The sequence below is a fragment of the Malurus melanocephalus genome, unplaced genomic scaffold (assembly GCF_030028575.1).
Source record: "Malurus melanocephalus ecotype Western Australia unplaced genomic scaffold, MMel_1.1 scaffold_759, whole genome shotgun sequence".
NCBI classification, from domain to species: Eukaryota; Metazoa; Chordata; class Aves; order Passeriformes; family Maluridae; genus Malurus; species Malurus melanocephalus.
This window is the reverse complement of record NW_026623991.1, coordinates 119130-139613: the sequence shown is the minus strand read 5'-3', so window position 1 is coordinate 139613 and position 20484 is coordinate 119130. Positions and strand designations below refer to the sequence as shown.

Sequence of the window (20484 nt, the reverse complement as noted above, 5' to 3'; positions counted from 1 at the left end):
CACGTTCCCAGCCTGTCCCGGGCTCCATCTCTCCGTCTAGAGCTCCCGCTGTGTCCTTGTTAGCCCTCGTCTCCCTCAGCCTATGGCAACATCCCTACCTCCTCGCAGGCACCTGTGTTGGGCCCGCGCCCGCCGCCCCCCTGCCCGCAGGGCTCTCTCCTCACTCAGGGTAAGAGCCGAGCTGTGTTGTAGGGCGAAATGTCTCATTGCASGGTTGGGTACATCACTGGACACACACTCCCGTGTAGCTTTTCCCTGGCAGTGGTCCTACATCCTACACAGCTCCTGCATCACCTCAGCAGGAGGAAGAACTTTCCGTGAGGGTGGCAGAGCACTGGAACAGGTGCCCAGGGAGGACGTGGAGTCTCCCGCRCTGGAGACATTCCAAACCCACCTGGATGCATTCCTCTGTCACCTGCTCCAGGTGTCCTTGCCTTGGCWRGGAGGTTGAAATRAATARTCTCCAGAAATCCCTTCCAACCCTAATAATTCTGYGAYTTTTGCTCTATGGCCTCAGCTRCTCTTAGCCTCAAATGAGATACAGGTGTGTGAAGAAAAAGGCAGCTGTTGTCAATCTCTATCACTATCCCAGTAATCACATCATTTTAAGAGCAACCTGGGGCCYCCATATTCTTGTTTATTTGAAAAAGGAATTGAATAATCCCAGCACAATCTGTCTATCACATTCAAGAAGTTATTCTACACAGTAGGTTGATAATTAGAATCACAGAATTGCAGCATGGTTTGGGTTGGAAGGGACCTTCAAACCCATCCTATTCCAGCTCCTGCCATGGGCAGGGACACCTCCCACTGTCCCAGGGTGCTCCAAGGCTTGTCCCACCYRGTCTTGGACACTTCTAGGGATGGGGCAGCCACAGCTTCCCTGGGAAAATGGTGCCAGGGCCTCCCCACCCTCACAGGGAAGAATTTCTTCCTTGTATATATACATATAYATATGTATTTCCTAATTTTAGAGGAAGAGGTTGTGGGAAGGGTTCCCACTGACTTCTGGGGCTTCAGCCCACCCTGCAGCGTGCTACAGCTTTGTGGAGCCAGAAACGTAAGTGTGAATGTCTTCAAACCTACTATAATGAATTTCATGTTGCAAATGGTGTGTAGGCTGCCTGGAAGGCATTCTTTAGAAGCCTTGTGAAAAAAACCACAGGGTGTTTGTCAAGTTCTAATGTCCCCATTCACACTGTGAGGCAATTTTTAGCTGTGATTACTTGTTTTGTTTTCTTCAAGTTCTGGCAATTTTCTTTATTGAGGTGGAGGAGGCTCTGCTGCTTCATAAAACTGGAAGTTCTTTRGCAAGTCAATTAGAAACTGAAGCAACAAACAAGTGAAAAATTCTTGAAGCTGGCAAAAATCTCATTAAGTTATTGCTGGTTTAGGTCTTTCRTTTATATCAAAATTATAACTTGTTTTGATCTAGAGTCACAATGAAATATTTTTATCTTTAATTGGTTTGGCTCTACTCCTCCACATCTCACAGAACAATCACAATTGGCTATTATTTTTACTTCCTTATACARTCTATAAAGCTTACTTTGAAAGGCACATGGTTAAATTGAGTCCTTGGAGGTTCAAGAGGTTTCCCTGGGGAGGGCASCCCTTGTTCTGTAGGGGGATGTTCCTGTTCTCTTCCTCCCCCTGCAAATTGCTAAAATCAGTCAGCATTGCTGCATAGTCMGTGTCCAAAATAGAACCATGCATCAAGTTACTTATAAAAATACCAACATGATCCAGCAGTTTTTTTCCCTGAATGGCTACAGAAGTGCTTTCTGAAACCACTGCCCAGTGGTGCCAGCTCCACCCTCCCATTTCCAAACAGCTCTGGAAAATATCAARAGGGGGAAGATAACTTGAAGCCTCCAAAATAATTCTTTAATTTTCATCCCCAAAATTAAATTCCAGCAGGCAGTGTTTAAAACCAACCCAGAAATGTGGTCTTCTCTTGGCAAAAACAAATACTCAGTGCAGGCCAGTGTAATCTCACTTCACACTTACTCATTTTCAGGCTGTTGGGCTCCCTGGAAAATGCTGGTTTTTAGGATGAAGGAAGCAGTGGTGAGCCGCTGGATTGTGAGGCACTTCATAAAAGGTTGTGTTGCTGTGTCTCAATGTATCCTGACAGCCTCACCTCAGGACCTGATGCATTAAACCCTTTCCAAGGGGATGGAATAGTTCAGGGTAATTGTTTTGAACGTTCAGCTTCCTTTGGAGAAATCACTSTGCTGCTTTTAAATCCCAGAGTCACTGAGCCATCAGAGGGGGCTCTGGAAACCGTTATCCATTAAGGATCTAGAGCACATTTTCTGTACCCCTTCCCCACCCCAGGGAAAAATTAAGGCAGGAGGGAATGTGTCCAAAGACAGGCTTTTCTCTCCATTGCTATAGTTACTTGGCAATTAAACCTTCACAGTGCAATATCAAGTATTTATATTGTGGGACTCCAAGGTGATGTTTAGAACGTGCGGTTTTGAAAAAYCTTTTTTGCATTTTACAGCCCAGCATGTGCTGTTTCAGGATTCCTTCCCTCCCTTCTCCCCCTCATGCTCTCCTCTCCTTTTTTTTCCAGTAAATAAGTGTRTGAATAAATGGAGGAAATGAAGCCAGAAAGCTCCAGAATGAGCCCTGTATTTCTCTGGTGGAAGTCACTTTTAGTTGCAGTAGGTTTAGACCTTTTATCACCAGGTTTGTTAGCTATTTACCTGAGTTGTGTATGGAATTAGGATCTGCTCACAGACTAGGAGTTAGACACTGCTTAGGTTTTCAGCAGAAGGCCATTAGATAAGCCAGAGGCAGGATTGGGGATTTCAGATGAATTAGTACCACTATTATTGTTCAAAATTGCTGTTTCCCTGATGTCCGGSRGAATATCCATGCAGAGGGCACSTCCAGYRCTTTGTTCAGTTCTGGGACCCTCACCACAAGGTCATGGAGGGGCTGGGGYRYGTCYAGGGAAGGGAACAGAGCTGGGGAAGGGGCTGGAGTGCCAGGAGCAGCTGAGGGAGCTGGGAAAGGGRCTCAGCCTGGAGAAAAAGAGGCTCAGARGGGAAGTTCTGGCTCTGCACAACTCCCTGCCAGGAGGAGGCAGCTGGGGGAGTTGGGCTCTGCTGCCAGGGAACAGCAACAGGAGGAGAGGACACTGACTTAAGCTGTGCCAAGGGGAGGTTCAGGTTGGACATGAGGAGGAATTTCCCCATGGAAAGGGTGCTCAGGCCTTGGCAGGGACTGCCCAGGGAGGTTTGGAGTTCCCATCCCTGGAGGTGCCCAGGGAAGGCCTGGATGTGGCACTCAGTGCTCTGGGCTGGGGTCAAGGTGGGGGTTGGTCTCAGGTTGGACTTGAGGGTCTGGGAGGKCTTTTCCAACCAGAAGAATTCTATGACTCCACTGCTGTACTTGGAGGTGAGGAGCTCCTCTGGAACTGCACCAGCTGCAATTGAAACCCTTTTCAACAGAACAGACTTCCTTTTACCTGTTAACCTCTGCCTTGTCCATTGGATGAGATGGTTCACCCTCATGGAAACAAGTTTTTGTTTCAAAAGTTCCTAGCAAGTTTCTTTTAAATCTTAAACCTTCCCCAGGATAAGAGTATCACCTCTTACCCTATTTTTTTCAAAGAATCCTAAAGCTTCCCTCCTGTCATTTCCCCACTGGATACTAACACACTCTTGCTCTCTCCCCTTTTCCAAAGAATACACATGCAGCTTCTCCCATAGTTTTAAATAACATGAATCACCTCCCACACACACATTTATTATTTATTTTTCTGCCAAGATCTGCACAGGAAGGCAGCAGTGWAGGAGTTATCTGCTTGAAATGGTTGACACAGCCTTGGTGTGGGCCCCCACTCTCTGTTTCCTGCACTTCCAGAACAATTCTTTCATGTTACAGAGAGAGCAGACCGGGGTGGGAGCCTCCAGCTTTCAAGCTCCACTCCGGTGTGTTGGGTTTTTCCTCCCAAACATAAGCCACATTCACCAACAGACACTGATGCTTTTTTTTCTCTCTTTGAAAACCTTTTAGCTATCCAAGCAACAAYTAAAAAAAAAGTCTGAGGAAACAGAAACCCCTCCTCAGCAGGACTTTGCCCTGAAATGGGAAAGGTGCCAGCGACTCCATTAAGTCTCCTGTGCTATCCTTATTGATTTGATGTGCACAGCAGTMAGATGCTGTGGGATGAACAATAGTTTGAGGCTGAGCTGAGTTGCATTAGGAGGGAGGGCTTGTGCTGCAGTGAAACATCCTGCAGGCTTTCCATGGGGATCACATCCACTTTAAKTAGCACGTTTTGTGCCTGGGCTGATGGATTTCCACACCACTTTGGYTGGATTCAGTGTGTGGTGCTGCTGGTTCCAGCTGTCAGGTATGGCYGGTTGAAGCAGAACTTGGAAAAACGGGACAAGATGTGTCACAGCTCCTTGTGCTAATTCTGCTCTAAGCTGCTTTTACCATGAAGATGAAGTTTGCCCCAAAAATCTCAGCAGGAAAGCACGTGCATGGAAACACTGACCTGAGTTTYTGCCAACTCTGAAATTCCAGGCAAAAAGCAGTGCTCTGACATTGTGTCTTTATCTTCTGTGTACTATTTTGTGATAATTTTTTAGAATAGTAGAAACAGAAAAACTCTTTGTGTTGTATTGATGAGGTTTTCTAATGAACAAGCCCATGAAAAAGTGCTATTTTTCAGCCYTTTAGTATATTTTTCCATTCTTCCATGTCTCTAGCTAATTCTATACAGATTTTAACTAGTGAACCGTGACCATTGTATTAAGAAAGAATCCAGGCCCTTACAATTCTTTTGGCTGGTATATTAGCAGGCTTCAAATGAAGTGCAACGTGTCAAGGAAAAAGTAAGGGAATGGAAAGTTTTGTTTCTTTCTGGTGTGTTTAATCAGCTTCTCCTTAATTCTTTTTTAATGACAAGCTGCAGACATTATTGCTAGTTAATGACCAAGTTTGACAAGAATGTCCTCACTACTGTCTTTGCTCAGGCCAAAGACATTTCTGAAAGCTCTGTCTCTCAAGTTTTCTGAGCTGAAAATACRAAGTTAAAGGAGCAGCTCCAAGAAGAGGAATAAACAGCATTCTAGGATGGGATTCTAAGTGGGATGTGCTGGAACTGCAGGGATCCTGCTAGTCCTGCAGTGTATGGAYACCTTGGGCTGCTGCTGGGTTTATTGTCCTTTCCATTAACCAAAGGAGCAGATCTGCTTGGGTGCTGATGGGGTGGAAAAAGGTCTAGTTTAACGTTCTTAGTGCAGGGAGGGGAATGCCCCAAACTTTGCAGTAAATGGGCTATATGTTGTTTTTCATTAACCACAGTATTTGGATTTACTCATCAGTTCCTGCAGGAAATGGGGAAACTCTTAAAACCTTTCAATTCCAAGAGTACACTCAGCAAAGCTKCTTTGGATTCAGAACGGGGGACTTTTTTATTGTTTGTGAGCTATTTTGACACTGTGTACAAAGATCTCCATAGTGAGAACTATCTGTGGCTTGAACATAGAATTCCAAGACGTTGGGTAGTGTTGTAGGTACCTTTTTCCTACATTAGTTTCCAAGAAACACTTGGTTTTTAGCCTCAAATCAAGTGATGCTGCTGTTTCACTGACTCTGACTAATAAAACCCAGCAAGCTAAACTTTACCATTGCTGGAAGACTCTTGCAGCAGTAAATCCAATTTATGAGAACTCCTAATAAAAGTTTGCATATCTTTCAAATGCCATGAGAGAAAAAAAAAAAAAAAACCCACCAAAAAAAAACCAATCCAAAAACTCAAGACGTTTCTTTCTTTATTAGAAAAATGACTCTTCAGTGAAGCATGAAGGGTTTCTCTCAGACCTTGTTCCTCAGCATGTTCTCACAATCACCCTCGGTCCTGGATAAATGCTGGAATAAACAAAATAAATAGYGTTCCGCCACGCATGCAGGAGGATAAAATAAAAACCACATCATGCTGGACCACAAATGCTTCAGGAAGTTCTGGCTGAACGTGAAAAGTACTTTGTAATGCTAATAAGTGTTTATCCTTTTGCTTCCTTGGATGTAATCAAATGTACAGGGAGAGCACATGGATTTTGGAGCTGCTGGTTGCAGGATCAAAAGCCTCGTTATTAATTGCACATGAATCTGATGTTGCTGGGCCGTTAAGATGTCAACTGACATCATTGTTTGCTTCCTTTGTTTATAAACCCTCATTCTAAAGAGGGACAATGCCTGACATGAAGCCTTTTGGGGTTCTTTTCTGTGTAGGTGGGTGTTTGAGGTTTGGGAAATGCCTGAGGCGCAGGTAACACTACCTCACTGCACTTGGATTTATGGAAWGTCTCTCAATTTGCTGCATTTGGTGTCAACCCCTCCAGAAATCCCAACAGAAGGCAGGAAGGTAGTGACACACGTGGATCTTCTGCTGCTGCGATCCACTCCCTACTCCAAACTGCAGCCTGCCAGGGAGACTCTGCTCCCACAGCTCAATAAACAAACAACAGAAAATCCCTGAAACATGTCCTGCTACAAACAAGCAAAGCAAACAGCTGGTGCTCATTGGAAAAAATATGTGACATCAATTTCAAAACGAATCTGCAGCTCTTCTTAATGCAAATATTTTTGGGAAAACAAAAAGCAGCTGTTTATTCCTCTTTATACCTATTAGCAGGAAAACAAAATCCRGGATGCTTGTATTTCTTCCGCTAAGAAAAACATCCTCTTGGCCTCGGCATTCATTTGGCACTCAAGTTGTTTGAAATGTACTGGGCTGCCTAATTCTGCTATTGCTGTGCTGCTTCAGGAAGCAGCTAGGAGCTGTTTCTGCTCAAAACTAAAAACTACTACAAGTGGAGTTGTCATTGAATACTTCTCATGGATTTTGTGACAGAAAGAAGGAAGTTTAGAACAGGCATTTTCAAATTTATCAGTTCTGGCCTCCCAGCCCTGAGGAATACATGTGCATTAGATGTGTGGATCCCTGAAAAATGAATGAATTGCATTAGATATGTGGATCCCTGGAATATGAATGAATCATTTGCCCTGTTTTATGAACAGGTTTGCTTTTCTTAATTACTGCTGGGAGGCTGCTCTGAGGGAGTGCAAGGACTGCAGGAGGATCTGGGGACTGCAAGATAGGAGCCATTTGGGATTGGTGGATTTTACAAACCGGGTTGAAGGAAGTTAGGCTGAGTGAGGAATAGTGGCAAAGAACTGGATTTGGAGTCTCTTGAGCCTTCTGGGGTCATGTGGCTGCTTTCCCTGATGTGGAAGGATAATTTCCCTCCTTTGGGTTTGTTTAGTACTGGTTATTGATGGAGTTTTATGCTGTTTCGTGTTTCTGTGAAGTAATACAGCTCCTGCTTTTCCTGAGATCGTTCTACTGTTTTCTCTCCTCTCCTTCCCGGGTTCATTTCATTCCTGTGCTGAAAAACACCTGTGAGAGCTGTTCCATCTGCACGGGGTCCATTGTGGTGCAAATTCACACACAGTYCTGTCTCTGGCTATTGTAACCAGATCCATGTCCAAGCTGTTCCCTTCCCTGCAAATCGGCCTTGTCCTTTGCAGACTGAAAGCTTGGCTGCTTTGCCCCATGAAGGAGCAGTCAGAGCTGTTCTCTCCTGCATGGTGCTGTTTGGAACCTGATAGCTGGGAAGGTTTTATGTCCAGCCACAAACACCTGTGATAAAGTGTGAGTGCAAGGTCWGAGCTTGGCCTGGGTCATTCCCTGTGAGGAGGATGTGCCACAATGTTACACCCCAGGGTAAAGGGGTAAAGCCATGTGGACTCCTGGTGTCTGTCACATCCCAGGGAAAAGATCTGTATGACCCCCCCACATGTCTGTCACATCCCAGGGAAAAACTCTGTGTGACCCCCCCATGTCTGTCACATCCCAGGGAAAGGCCACATGTGACCTCCTGTGTCTGTCACATCCCAGGGAAAAGCTCTGTATGACCCCACCATGTCTGTCACATCCCAGAGAAAAGCCACATGTGACCTCCTGTGTCTGTCACATCCCAGGAAAAGGCCGTGTGTGACTCCTGGTGTTGGCATTTCCAGCTTCTGTAGCCAACCGAGGGAAGGGCTTTTGGCTCACCAGGGCCAAGTTGGCAGCGCAGAGTTCTCATGGAGGGTTTCTGGGGTCCTGGCACCAAAACTGGGGTGAATCAAGGCCTGAACTGTTCCAGGAAAGCTGCAGAGGAAGGTGTTGATGCTTGATGAATCTCATGCTTTCCTGGGGTAATTGTCTRTTGTAGCTCTGAGATTGCCAGGTCCCTACTGAGGACAAGTCAGGGGTCTGGAATCAGGATCTTACCTAAAATCGCTGAAATGGGAAATAATCCATTAGAGAGAAGAAATGCTTTCTTCTGGGACAGCCTGCGCAAAATAGAAATGTTCTATGTGCAGATATACCTTGATTTTGCTCTTGCATTTGGAGATCCTGCTCCAGGTCACTTCCAGGTGACTCTGCCCTGGTGGGGAGTTGGATTGGATGGTCTCCTTCAAACCATAACAAACCTGTCATCCTGTGATCCCTATCACAATGCCCTGAAGGCATCCAACTATGCCAGCATCTGYCCAGCTTCCAGCAGGTACCTCCCAGAGAACACCGAACACTTCCTTTGCAAAATARTTAATTATTATCCCTGGCCTTAGGCAGCCGGAGGCTGATTATTTTTCCACATCACTTAGAGCTTGGTGGATGTGTCACAGGCATGCGTTAAGTGCAGTTTTCCTGTGAAAAACCCAGCTCTAGGGGTGATRAGTTTGCTACTCGCTACCTATTCTGGGTGGCGTTTGCCGTGCTACCTGCCTGCCTCGTGCTGCCTTTCGTTTAAACTTAAAACAAATGTGTTTAAAAGTGCTTACGGGAGCGATGTTACCACGCGGAAGCTCCGGGAGCGACTGCCGGCCGACCCCGAGCTGCTGGCGCGCCCCCCCACAGGCCACGCCCCCGGCCCCGCCCCCGGGCCCTGATTGGCCGTCTCTCTTCCCCCCCGCGTTGCAGTTGGTGGCGCCGTCCGCTCCTTCCCCCCCCGCGCCTGTGGCATGGTTCGCCCCGCCCCGCCGCCGCGCATCCATACTTGGAGATGGCCGGCGAGCCGCGCGCTGATTGGCGGGGAGCAGCGCGGGGGCGGGGCCGGCGCCGCTGACCCGGATGTTCACTGCCGGGCGGCGGCGGAAGCGGACGGGCAGCGGCCTCGGAGCGACAGGGACGGACCGGGAGGCGCCGCCGTTCTACCGCCCCGCGCACCCGCCCAGCCGACATGGTGAGAGCGGGCTGGCCCCGCGCCCCSAGCCGCGGCCCCCGCMCTTCCGCWCAGCCCCGCTGCGCCGCCCCCCGCGCCCACACCGCCCCCTCGCACCGGGGGGCCTCGCCCGGCCTCGCCCGGGCACCGGGGACGGAGCGAGGATGGGCCCAGGCGGTGCTGCCGGGGCACGGGGAGGGGTGGCCGGGCCTGGGGGCGCTGGCGGGGAGGCTCAGGCTGGCGGAGGCTCAGCCCGGCGCTCCGCAGGGCCCGGGGGCGGGGGGCTCGCCCGGGGCTTCCCTGCCCGGTTCCTGCCGGGTCCCTGGTCCCGGTACCGGGCTGTGTTTCCAGAGGAAATGTTGTAGAATCCCACGGGGAATAGTTCCGCTTTGGCGGGGAGCGGTACCGCCCGGGGTGTTGCGAACGACGCGGGTCCAGCAGCGTGTGGGAGCGCTGGGCCCATCCGCTGTCGCTCCTTGCGTTAATCCGAGTTGTCTCCCACCGTCTGGAAGCTGGGCTTGGTGCTRAGTGTGCTGTGATCTCATGCAATCTGCGAAATACAGGAAAGCCAAGCGCCGCCCGAGCAGGGCGTGCTGCAGCCGTGGCTGCTGCTCCTCCACAGGGCTGAGAACTTTCCTTTCCCAGGGAGAACCTCCAGCTTCCTCAGCCGTGTGGAATAGTCTCCATCTCGCTGTGTTTCCCGAATGGATTAGCCCAGGGCACAAATCCTTTCAATTTCACTTTGGTGCTGTGTGGAGGGAGCAGATTCCATCAGCTCCCAGCCAGGGGAGCTGGCCCAGGCCCTGCTCTGCTTCCTGCCTTCGTGGACAGGGGCTTTTCCTGAGCTTCCTCATGGATGCAGTCACTTGTAGGGAATCACATCACTTTATGCTGTTTGGGAAATTGTGATTCAGGTCCAACATGACAATTTAACAATGTTCAAATGCGTTTAGTTTATAAAAGAACAACCCAGAGCCCGGCTCTGCAGCCATGTAAAGACTGTTTAACCACACAGGTGTAATCCTTTACTTCTTACCTTCAACCATCAGAATTTCAAAGGCAATGCCTTATGTTTTTTCTCTGGAACTGGAACCACCTGTATCATGCAGGATAAAGATCTTTAGTGTCAGGTGAAAGGTGAAGAACAGTGATGATCAAAGTTCTGCTCTTCGCTGGTTCAAACAAGAGCAGGTGCTTTATCTGACTCCTGGCAGGACAGAGCATCTTATTCCATTGTACCTTTAATTACTGAAATCTGTATGTGCGAGACCTGACTTTGGAATCTGAAATTCGGATTCCAACAAACTGACCTAACTTCTGCCATGGCAAAAATTCTCTCAGGAAAAGAGGATTTTTTCAAAGAAAGCTAGGAGGCTTCACGTAAAATGGCAATGGTGGTACCAACTTCTTTGAAGGGGGTATGGAAACATGGTGTCAGGAGAATCCAGTGAGGATTTAAATGTAACTGTCAGTCAGTTAATGCAGGTAGAGCACAAATCCTTTGGAAATTTCCTGAGTGTTACACACTTATGCTGCCTTCTGGTTTTTTTCATGTTTACTCATGGAGACCACTGGGCATAGGAGAAACTTGATCAGAACTTCCAACACTATGTGGTGGTTTCCAATGTTGAGTGGACTTCAGGGGTTAAACTGCTCCCTCCAGTTTCAACTCACTGCAAACCCAGTGTTTAGGGTCCTTCCAGGATCTTTTCTTTCAGTGGTCTGAGACCAGAATACAGCAGTGGGGCACTGAAAGGATGGAATGGCTCTTTCACTGAGGAGAACAGCTGGGGCAGCTGGTATGGTGCAGGAGTTTGGGCCAAACAGCTTCCTGGTTCCAGGGGGTTACCAGGGTCTGTGTAGAGCAGAGATGRGAACCTTTGTCTCCTTGGAGAACTCGGAGTTGTGCCCACATTTCAGTCAGGTGCTCAGGGTAACACATGAAGCTTGAAAAGTGCCTGGATGGACGGTGTCTCCTGTGCCAAAAATAAATGGAATGCGCTGTTCAGGGCAAAGCAGGACTGGGGAGAGTGGATCTGCTGAGATTTCTGGAATTGTGGGTTATGAATGGRTGGAATCCAGTTAGTCTTTGTAAAAATACAACCCTTCCTTTCCAGGTTATGTAAACTGGCCTGATCATGTTAGCAGGGATTTCTTCTGCTGTGCAACCCTTGAGGAAAAGGAGGACAATTTTAGCAAAATTTATGATTTAATCATCCATAAATTCAGACTGTCTGGCTGAATTTATGGATGTGTAGTGCTGGCTGTGCATCATCCATCTAYGATTTGTGAGGCAGATAAAGAGCATTGAAGCACAGCCCAGAGTGTGTGGTGTGACAGTGACACCAACACAAACCTTGKGTGCTGCTAAACTAACGTTTCCAGGATAGGGGTTATTTACCTGGAATCAGAGCCCATCTCTAACCTGATCAGGTCCCCTTTGGACCCCCACCATTTGCTGTGAGGCTGTGGGGACATTTTCAGCATCCACAGCAAGTCCCTTGCACTCCGTGCCTTCTGAGAAACACCAACTTCAGCTGTTTCGTAGAGTCTGTGTTTTATTAGCAAGTGAAGTGTGTGAGCTTAGCTAAATGTTATCTTAAACGGCAAATTCCCAAAATAATCAAGTCAGAGGATATCACTGGGATAGGGAATACTGCCCTTGCCGTGATGCTTAATCTTGTGGTTTATTAGAGAAGGAAAAGCATTCACAAGTTGTACGAACAGGATTTCCTCATATGGTAAATATATATGCTGATATGGGACTAGTTGACATCTGGGAGTGAAACAAAATGAAAGTGCAGCTCAGCTCTTTTGAGGGACTATTTTTAGTCCTTATTACTGGAGTTGAGTTGAGAAATTACTTTCTTTGGGAAAGCGACAACGCTGCCCTTCTCAATTTCTGCTTCCACAGCTGTCAGCTTTGCTTTCCATCCATCCCTTGGCTTCCCTGGGTGAAGGATGTTTGGAGAGCTTGGCTTGCACATCATCATCCAGTGCTCCCCTGTGCTCTGTACTGGTCCAGTTTGCTATTGGTGCATCATAGAATCATGGAATGGGTTGGGTTGGAAGGGACCTTAAAGCTCATCCCATCCCCCTCCCTGCATGGGCAGGGACCCCTTCCACTGTCCCAGGTTRTTCCAAGCCCCACCCAACCTGGCCTTGGACATTGCAGGGATCCAGGGGCAGCCACAGCCTCTCTGGAAAATCTATTCCAGGGCTTCCCCACCCTCACAGGGAACAATTCCTTCCATCTTACCCTCCCACTGGCAGTAGGATGCCATTCCCCTTTGTACTGTTTCTCCTTGTCCAAAGTCTCTCTCCATCCTTCCTGTCAGCTCCCTTCAGGCACTGGAAGGCCACAACTGGGTCACCCCAAAGCCTTAAAGTTCCAGTTTAGACTCAGGATACTTGTGCAGACTCAGTGGAGTCCAGTGCCTGTGTTTATCTTCCAGCCCACCCTTTATGGGAATGTTTGGTCAGGTCCAAGGAGCTCCTTACCCTGTGAAGTAAACTTGTAGAGAAGTGTTGTGCTGGGATTTGTCCCCTTTGAGCTGGTTCACACTGTGATAGAGCCACTTCAAGGTAAAATAAAACTGTTTTCTGTGCCTGCTGAAGGGAGCAATTTTACTGGAGAAATGTGAGGTTCTGAAAGGTGCCTGTRCAGAGTTTAGGGCTATGGAATCCCAGGATGGTTTGGGTTGGAAGGACCTTTAAAGGCCATTTAGTCCAACCCCCTCTGTGGACAGGGACACCTTCACTAGAGCAGGTTGCTCAGAGCCCTGTCCATTCTAAGCYCTGCTTTTTAACCCTACTTTAATCCAGTGTGCTTTAATAACCATTTTTTTTCCCAGGCATGCAGTTCTTCTGTTTTTATAAATATGTTTTAGTCAATCACTTTATAAAGTGATTTATAAACTGATTTTTAAAGTRCATTATCAAATTTCCTGCTTTCTCACTGGTTCATGCTAGGAATCCTGAAGAATTTTAAAAGCCTCAATCAAATAAACCTTTGTATCTCTCCTTAATGCACAGGGYCCAAAGCTTGTGTATGCTTCAGTTYTTCCTAAGYTTTTGCCATTTCCAGRAATAAGGGCAAAAAATATCTCMCTTACAAGAAGGGGATTTCAAATTTGAATTTCTTTGCACCACAGAGGCTTCATCACTGAAGGAGTAATTAGTACATTTGACCAACACAGGCTTTTGCCAGGCTTCCTGCTCTCTCTAGTTGGGCTTTAGCCCAARTTTTGTTTGCTGATAGGTTGTTCTAATTAAAAAGCTTCTCTAACTTGAAGATCAAGAGCTCAGGCCAGTGCAGTGGGGGTGTGGCCACTTCAAACTGGAGTATAATCTGATTTTTTTCTTCATCTTTGGTGTGATGCCTTCTTAAATATTTAATAGTCCATGACTGAGGGTTGGTGCTGCCATTCCCTGTGAGAAGCAACCAAATACTTGYTAAGGTGTGACTGGAACATGTAGGCAGTGTGAAGCTGTTGTGACTTGAGCTGAGTAATTCAGGGTTCCTGGACCTGATCCAGTGGCCAAAATWCCCTTTTTAGTCCAGTGTCCTAAAGCAGAGTGGGGATGGATGGTTCCAATGGGTTGTCCTAGAAAGTTGGAGCTCTTGCCTGTGCRATAGCTTCTGAAACTTCCTTTGTGGGGCACGGGGGGCAATGTGGTGTTGAGGAAGTTTTAAAGGTGTTTCTCTGTTGAGAAGCTTAGAGGATTTGTCATGGGAGGAAAACACAGTGAACTTGAGGAAGGGTCTCAATTCCCAGTTAAAATACTGYAATTCTCTGCTGTAGTGCCATGTGCAGTCCTTCTCTTGTGTTTTAGATGCAGGGAAGTTTTGAGTGAGGTATTGAAAGCGGTATCTATTTCTTACTTGTGCCCAAAATAATCTTCTATTTAGAATGCCTTCAGTTGCATTAGGTAATACCTGGTGCTGTGTTTCCTGGAGTGATGGCCTGAGCCTTGGCACCAACCAGGAGATTAATTTCCTTTTATTATCTGGTGCTGTTATTCTGCCCTCCCTCTTGTAGCTTTAGAAGGAAATACTCAGCTTGCTTTGAGCTCCTGCTCTTTGTGCTGCACCTCACAAGCTGGGCTGAAGAGTTAAGGAATGGATTTTCAGGCATTTGACTTATCTGGCTGCCCTGCTCATAAGTTACCTACTTTATTCCTGCTCTATGCAAATGAAACCTTCCTAGTTTCTATTTCATCAGTGTACCTGCATTATTTTCAGTGCAGGGTTGATTTGGGAGTCCTGGCTCTGGGCTGAGCCCCTTGGGACTCGACTCTAGGTGTTTGCAGCCGTGCTGCAGAGCGTGTCCTTTGCTGAGGCTGAAGGGGATGTCCTCCACAGAAAGTGGAGTCGAGTTCTTTCCTGGTGCATTGACTTGGAATTTCAATCACGTCCTTGTTGCAAAGTGGGAGCGTTACGAGCCCGGGTGAAAGCAGAACTCAAGATCTCACAATTTTAGCAGCATCAGCTGAAGCAAGACTGAAAACAGCACTTAAGTAAGAGGATTTGGTGCGGAAGGAAAAAGGTTTGAGACTGCACTGAAGACAGAAGCTTAGTGGTTGCCTAAAGCYACCATAAATAAAATACTCTTTATTCTCTCAGGGAATTTTGTTTGCGTTTCTTCAGGTGATATTTTCTCTCTTTCCCATTACCCAAACTGCTGAGTTTGAAAGTGATGTCCTGGTACCTGCCTTCCCTGGGCATTTTTGCCTTGGTAAATACCAGGATTTAAAAAGCTTCTGCCAGCCCAGGCAGTGGGGGCCTGGCTGCCAGCCTGGGCTTGCAACCCGAGACRGGCTCAGGAAACAAGAGATGGGGCTTTTGGTGAGTTAATTCAAGGGAGGAGAGAGCCATGAAATGGAGGAATGAGCTAAAATATCAGCTGCATTGTGCTGACTACAGCTGTATTTATCCACCAGGTGCTGTAACCTGCASAGTCAGGGGTCATCGAGAGGGGTTTGGGTGTAATCGTGGCTCAGCATTGACAATAAGTGGTCAAAACCAGCTCCAGGTAGCCRTGAATGTAGGCAGGGCTAATCCAGGGCTCGGTGAGGTGCAAACTGGGCAGATGGAATAACTGTTAACCTACAGGAGGGTGAATAAAAATGCCATGGGGATTGAAGCTGTTGCACAGGTGCCAGGTGGGCCCTGCTCCTGCAGAAATTGTCACCACTGCTTGGATTGATCCCAGAACTGCAGTGGAGTTGGTTTCTGTCTGCAGGTGCAGTGGAGGGCAGGGCAGGTTCAAAAGTGGCAAGGAAGGCATGGAAAATCTGCAGGGATAGGCAGGGCTGGGAATTACAACAAAGGAAGGAATTCTGGGAAGTGTGGGTATGTTGTTAGGTGAGATATTCCTATGGCCTGTAGGTGTGCAGAACCAAGAGYTTCCTGGTTCAAAACTCGAGTTCCTGGGATGAAACTGCATTGTTGGGAGTTTGCAGGGCAGTCCCCAGGGTATATCATGCGAGACCCAAGCAGAAGGCATATTAACCTACTTTTTTGACCTCTGAGGAATGGGAGAACTTTAGGGAAGAGGGCTAATGAGAGATCCTCTCTGTCTCCTGCCTGCCTTGCCAGGCATCCGGTTACTTGCCAGAGTTATCTCCTGAATTTACAACCCTGGCTGCAGCCTCCAGGAGCTGCAAAGTGCTGAGTTTGCATCTGAAGCCCGGCAGCTGTTGGCTCCCAGGAGAGCTGGGATAGAGCAAATCCCGAATTTGGGATGTTGACACGGTGTTAGTTGTGCTGTCAGTAAGCACAGGATGTTTGCTGTCACCTTCAAATACAGTGCATGCTCCCTGCTGCTCTGCTAATGTGCATTTTCTCAAATATTTTTGATGTGATTTCTCACAAAACGGAATCTTAGTTGCAGTTGGAACTGGAAGGAGAACCTGGATCTGTCAGGCCAAGACCAACTTGCCCAACTTTGCTCTTTCTGCAGGAAAAAAAACCTCTCCATTTCAGTTGAGCAGTTCCAAAACTTTTGTGAGCAGGCTGATTGGAGCATGAAGCAAACAGTGCATAGAAGGAAAGAGCATTTGCAAAGGTCGTTGAGCTTTAGCAGGATTAAAAGAAAGCATTGCAAATGATATGTTTGTAGATGGTCAGGATGGCAAATGGCAGTGTTGAATCTCAAGAGCTGCTCCATTTGTAGTAATTGCAGTTTYAATTTAAAAAATAAAATAAGTGACCCCTGTAAAAATTAGGMAGCCCTTCTGTAGGGAGAAGAATGGATTTGAGCTCTTCCTAGGGATGGATTTGGGGTCTTCCTCTGATTATTTGAGTGGAAAAGAGGAAGACCATATGAAAAACAGTTCACTAGACTTGTGAGCCAGCTCAGACCTACTGCATTGGGTGATTTCAAAACCYTTTGGAGCACAAACACACTTGTGTTCATCTCTCCTGGTAGTGAACCAGGTGTTGCAGCTGCCCCATGAAGGGTTTGCAAAACCAGGCCGAGTTATTGTCTCTCAGTGCAGTGCTGTAACAGGTTATTTTCTTTTTTTTTTTAGCTAAGATTTCCTACCTGTAGTTGGAACTAGCAGAGAAAACGTTACTTTGTGTGGAAACCAGACTTAAGGTGGGGAACGTCCCCATTGTGCAGTAATGTTAGTCATAACATCTGTTGGCAAAGTTGGTCAGTTCTACAGGCAACTTCAATGTCTTTAATGCATTTATTTAAAGTTAGAGATATTTTTTTGCAATCTGTGCAACTTTTATCTGTAGCCCCCACTTTCCTCTTTCATGTGGGGCTCACAGATTGCATAGTCACTCACTGCCATGATTTATTGGGAAGTGACTTTTTGCAAACTTTTTGCTTCWCAGGAATTCTTGGCACCAGATGAAAGCCAGTAAATTGCATTGTCATGTTCAATGACAAGTTTAATAAATAAAACATTGTTTCTGTTACCCAGAAGACAAATGCTGGTGCAGAAATCATTAGTGATCCTGGCAAAAGGTCGGGATGAATAGCTGTTCCCAGCAAGCCTTGGTGCTGCTCCATCCTGCTCTTCTGTTGGTGCTTCTTTTCCTTGGATGCACGATGGAGACTTGCACTGGATTTATRTAAACTAAAGTGAGAAATTAATTTTGAGAGTAGACACAAGTATGTGCCATCTGGAAATACGTCTTTGCTGGGAAGGAGACGCCAAGGAAATGTGAATTTTTCCCTGTGTGCTGTACCCCTTTGTAGATATGCTAACAAGAGCTGCATTTGGTCAGAAAACACCTAGAGAAAGGGAAACCACCTGCAGAATGTGCTCCTACAGATGCTGGATCTTTGTAAATGATTAGGGAATTCCAGACTATCAGAGGCTGTAGTTTCTTCTCCCTGGATAGAACATGTTTTGACATGTTGGTCCATAAGATTAAGCTTCAGGCAGCTCTGGATTATTTAGAAGCAGATGGAAGTGCCTTCAGTGTATTATAACTCACATGATAATTGTTTTAGTGTTGAGCTGGGATGTTGGGAGATGTCCCGTGRGCTGAGAACAATGCTGGCCTGGTTTGGAGGTGGAAATGAGGAAGGTATGTCGGGTACAGCTGATGGCAACAATGCTTGGAAAAGCTGCCCAAGGCTAAAATGAAAAATGAGGATTTGGCAAAACTGATCCTTGAGCTTGTCTGGAGGAGGAGAAGATCTCTTTGTGGGCTGCCCCTGGAAGCCCATTGCTGCTCCTTTAATCTCTGCAGAACCTGCCATGGTTGTGCTGGCAGCCCGAAATGGTGAGAAGTATCCRATGGCAGCAGCACTCTGCTGCCAAGCAAAGTGAAGCTGCCTCGCTTSTCTCCTGCCCGTGGATTAGTTTAGTTCCTCTGCATGAGGCTTCAGGGCAGATGGTCGAGTTACTTGTTCCTAGAGAACCTCTTTAAAGAGATCCCTCTTGKCCCTCTGAATTTTGTGTGTGTTCCATTCCTGGAGCAACAGAGAACAAAAGCTGGTCAGTGTTTCTGGGKTTTTTTGGCTGTATTTGCAGTGTGTACAGCAGCGAGGCTTGAATTCAGAAAACAAGTTGTGAGAGTATGTTCAGTCATTAATTGGGATATGTGCTCAATTGTATTTAAAAGTTAGAGCAGAGCAGAATAAARTAATGTGCAGGAGAAAAGTCTCCATGGAGGATTCGCTGACTCAAAAGCTGTGACGTGACTTGTACAGTTGCACTGTAAATAAATACAGATTACAGAGGACCTGGGGGAGACAGAGTACAGCAGCTTCTGCTAAAGCCTTCCGATCCATCACTTCTTGCTTTTATTTTAATCTCTAATCCTTCTCACTTGGTATTCGCGGAACGRGCGGTGTCAGCACTTGGTCTGTTTGGTCTTGACCACAGCAGATTGGGCTGAGCTTGTTGCTAGGYGTACAATGTGGTCAGAAGTGTTTGAGATAATGAAAGCCACTGGATCCCATCCCAACCAAAACAAAAAAACAAAGGTAAAAGTAGCTCAAGAGAAGGAGAACGAGGTCTGCAACAGTGTCTTGCTTTTAAATAATCTTTGACCTTTTATGACTGTCCACARCAGAGTCTGCATCCAGATTTTATTACCTTTGATTGTTTCCTAACTGTGCTATTGCTGGTTCTCCCCTAGCACACCTTGCTATCACAGAGCTGTGATTTATGAGTCCATTACAAATGGTTTTAGATAGGATCTGCCAGAGGAGGGTTAATAGTCAAGGGAAAAATAATGTGGAAAAACAGATTGCGAGGAATATGTGCAGCTGATGGAAACKTCATGAGTGCAGAACTTCTCTGGGCTTTCCCGGGTCAGACAGTTATTCCCCTTCCCATCTAATATCCTAAAAAGTGAATGCTGACAGCTGAGAAGGGAACCCTGCAACTTAACRTATTACTGTACTTTTTATTACCCAGGGGTTACGATAATTCAACCCTTGCTGCAGCTTCTAGCAGTAATACTATCCTATTGTGTAATTGGAAAAGGGARTCTTCTGCCCTTGGCGCTCTGCAAGTTGGCAGGGATTAAAATGACAAGCAGGAGGGGAAACTGGGTATCTGTTTCAATTAAAAAAACTTCGTGTTGTGGTACTACAAAGCTGAAACATTAGTCAGGCATTCCTRTTGGGAGAACTGACAGGAAATAATGTGATTTACAATCTTGGGTATGTCTGCTTGAAAGGAAGGAAAAAGAGTCATTTGCTGCTTRTGTGCTTCTGGCTCTAGAATGATTTACAAGGTATTTTGCCTGCAGACTGACCAGTGATCAGAAGGATCTGATGTGTGGTTGTTTCAAAATTGCATGGAATTGAGTAGATATTCTAGKTGTGGTGTCTCTTTAGGTTTTTACCTTTTATTTTTGCTGTCTGAACAGTGGTATGCCACATGTATTTTGAATTTGGATAACTTTTCAGATGCCAGTCTTGAGTAAAACTTGTGTCTGAAGCATTTCCACAATGTTTATCTGTTATAGCAGGCGTCTGGCTTTTTCACCTCAATCTTAATTACTRAAGTAATTTGTAGGTCCCCCAGTTGTTCTCAGCTGATGTCACAGACAGAAAAGGGGGTCAGTAGCACAATCACGTCTGGCGTAGAAATGTTGTATTGGGTTTGCTGGTGGAAAAGATTCGGTGGCCCRACTGGATTGTTTCCCAGGAAGGGCTAAACTGGGAGAAGCTGCCATTGCTGTAGCCCTGAGCCAGCTCAGCTTTTGGCCCCGGAGTCTGCTYTGAGTGGAGTTAATACAGAACTGGAGCACGGAAATGAAACCAGCCTGGGTTTGTGTCTGAACACACTGCCCAGCTCTGTTCATGCTCAGCAATAACAATGTCACTTGAGCAGGAGCATCCCAGCCTAGGTTTGAAGGGGGATGCAGTCCACAGGGCTTTGTGATGAATGGGAGCAAATTCCTGCTGGCTGGAAGGCCAGGAGCTTTAAAATGAGGTCTTTTGCTTCCTTTGAAGTTGAATGGCYTTAGAATGGGGAGAGCTGCAGGTTTGTGTAAGCCCTCCTGAAAGATGGAACAGGAGCTAAGTCTGTAGTAACTGGCAGTGGAGGATTTTGAAGACTTAGGAATGAAGCCTTTTGGTTTCTGTAAGTGTAGTCAAATGCACGTGTAAAGATATTTTAAAAATGCAAAAGAGCTGTAGTAACAGATCGAGTTCTGGTGTCTGTTGAAAAGAGCAGACAGGTGCCACTTGAGTGAGGTGTTGCTGGTTCTGCTGGTTTGGGAAAGGCTCTGGGTGTGTATCCTGGTGCAGAAGAGCTC

The 20484-nt window shown here is 46.7% G+C and overlaps 1 protein-coding gene across 2 annotated transcripts in view; it reads left to right on the top strand.

Annotated features, from left to right (window-relative positions):
• Positions 1-9142: 9142 nt before the first annotated feature.
• Positions 9143-20484, top strand: part of CAPZB (capping actin protein of muscle Z-line subunit beta) — a 58875-nt gene continuing 47533 nt past the window's right edge. For both annotated transcript variants that reach the window (XM_057384959.1, XM_057384958.1), the window contains exon 1: positions 9143-9263. In XM_057384959.1, the coding sequence (XP_057240942.1) occupies positions 9261-9263 (3 nt within the window). In that variant the 5' untranslated portion in view covers positions 9143-9260. The remainder of the gene's footprint in view (positions 9264-20484) is intronic.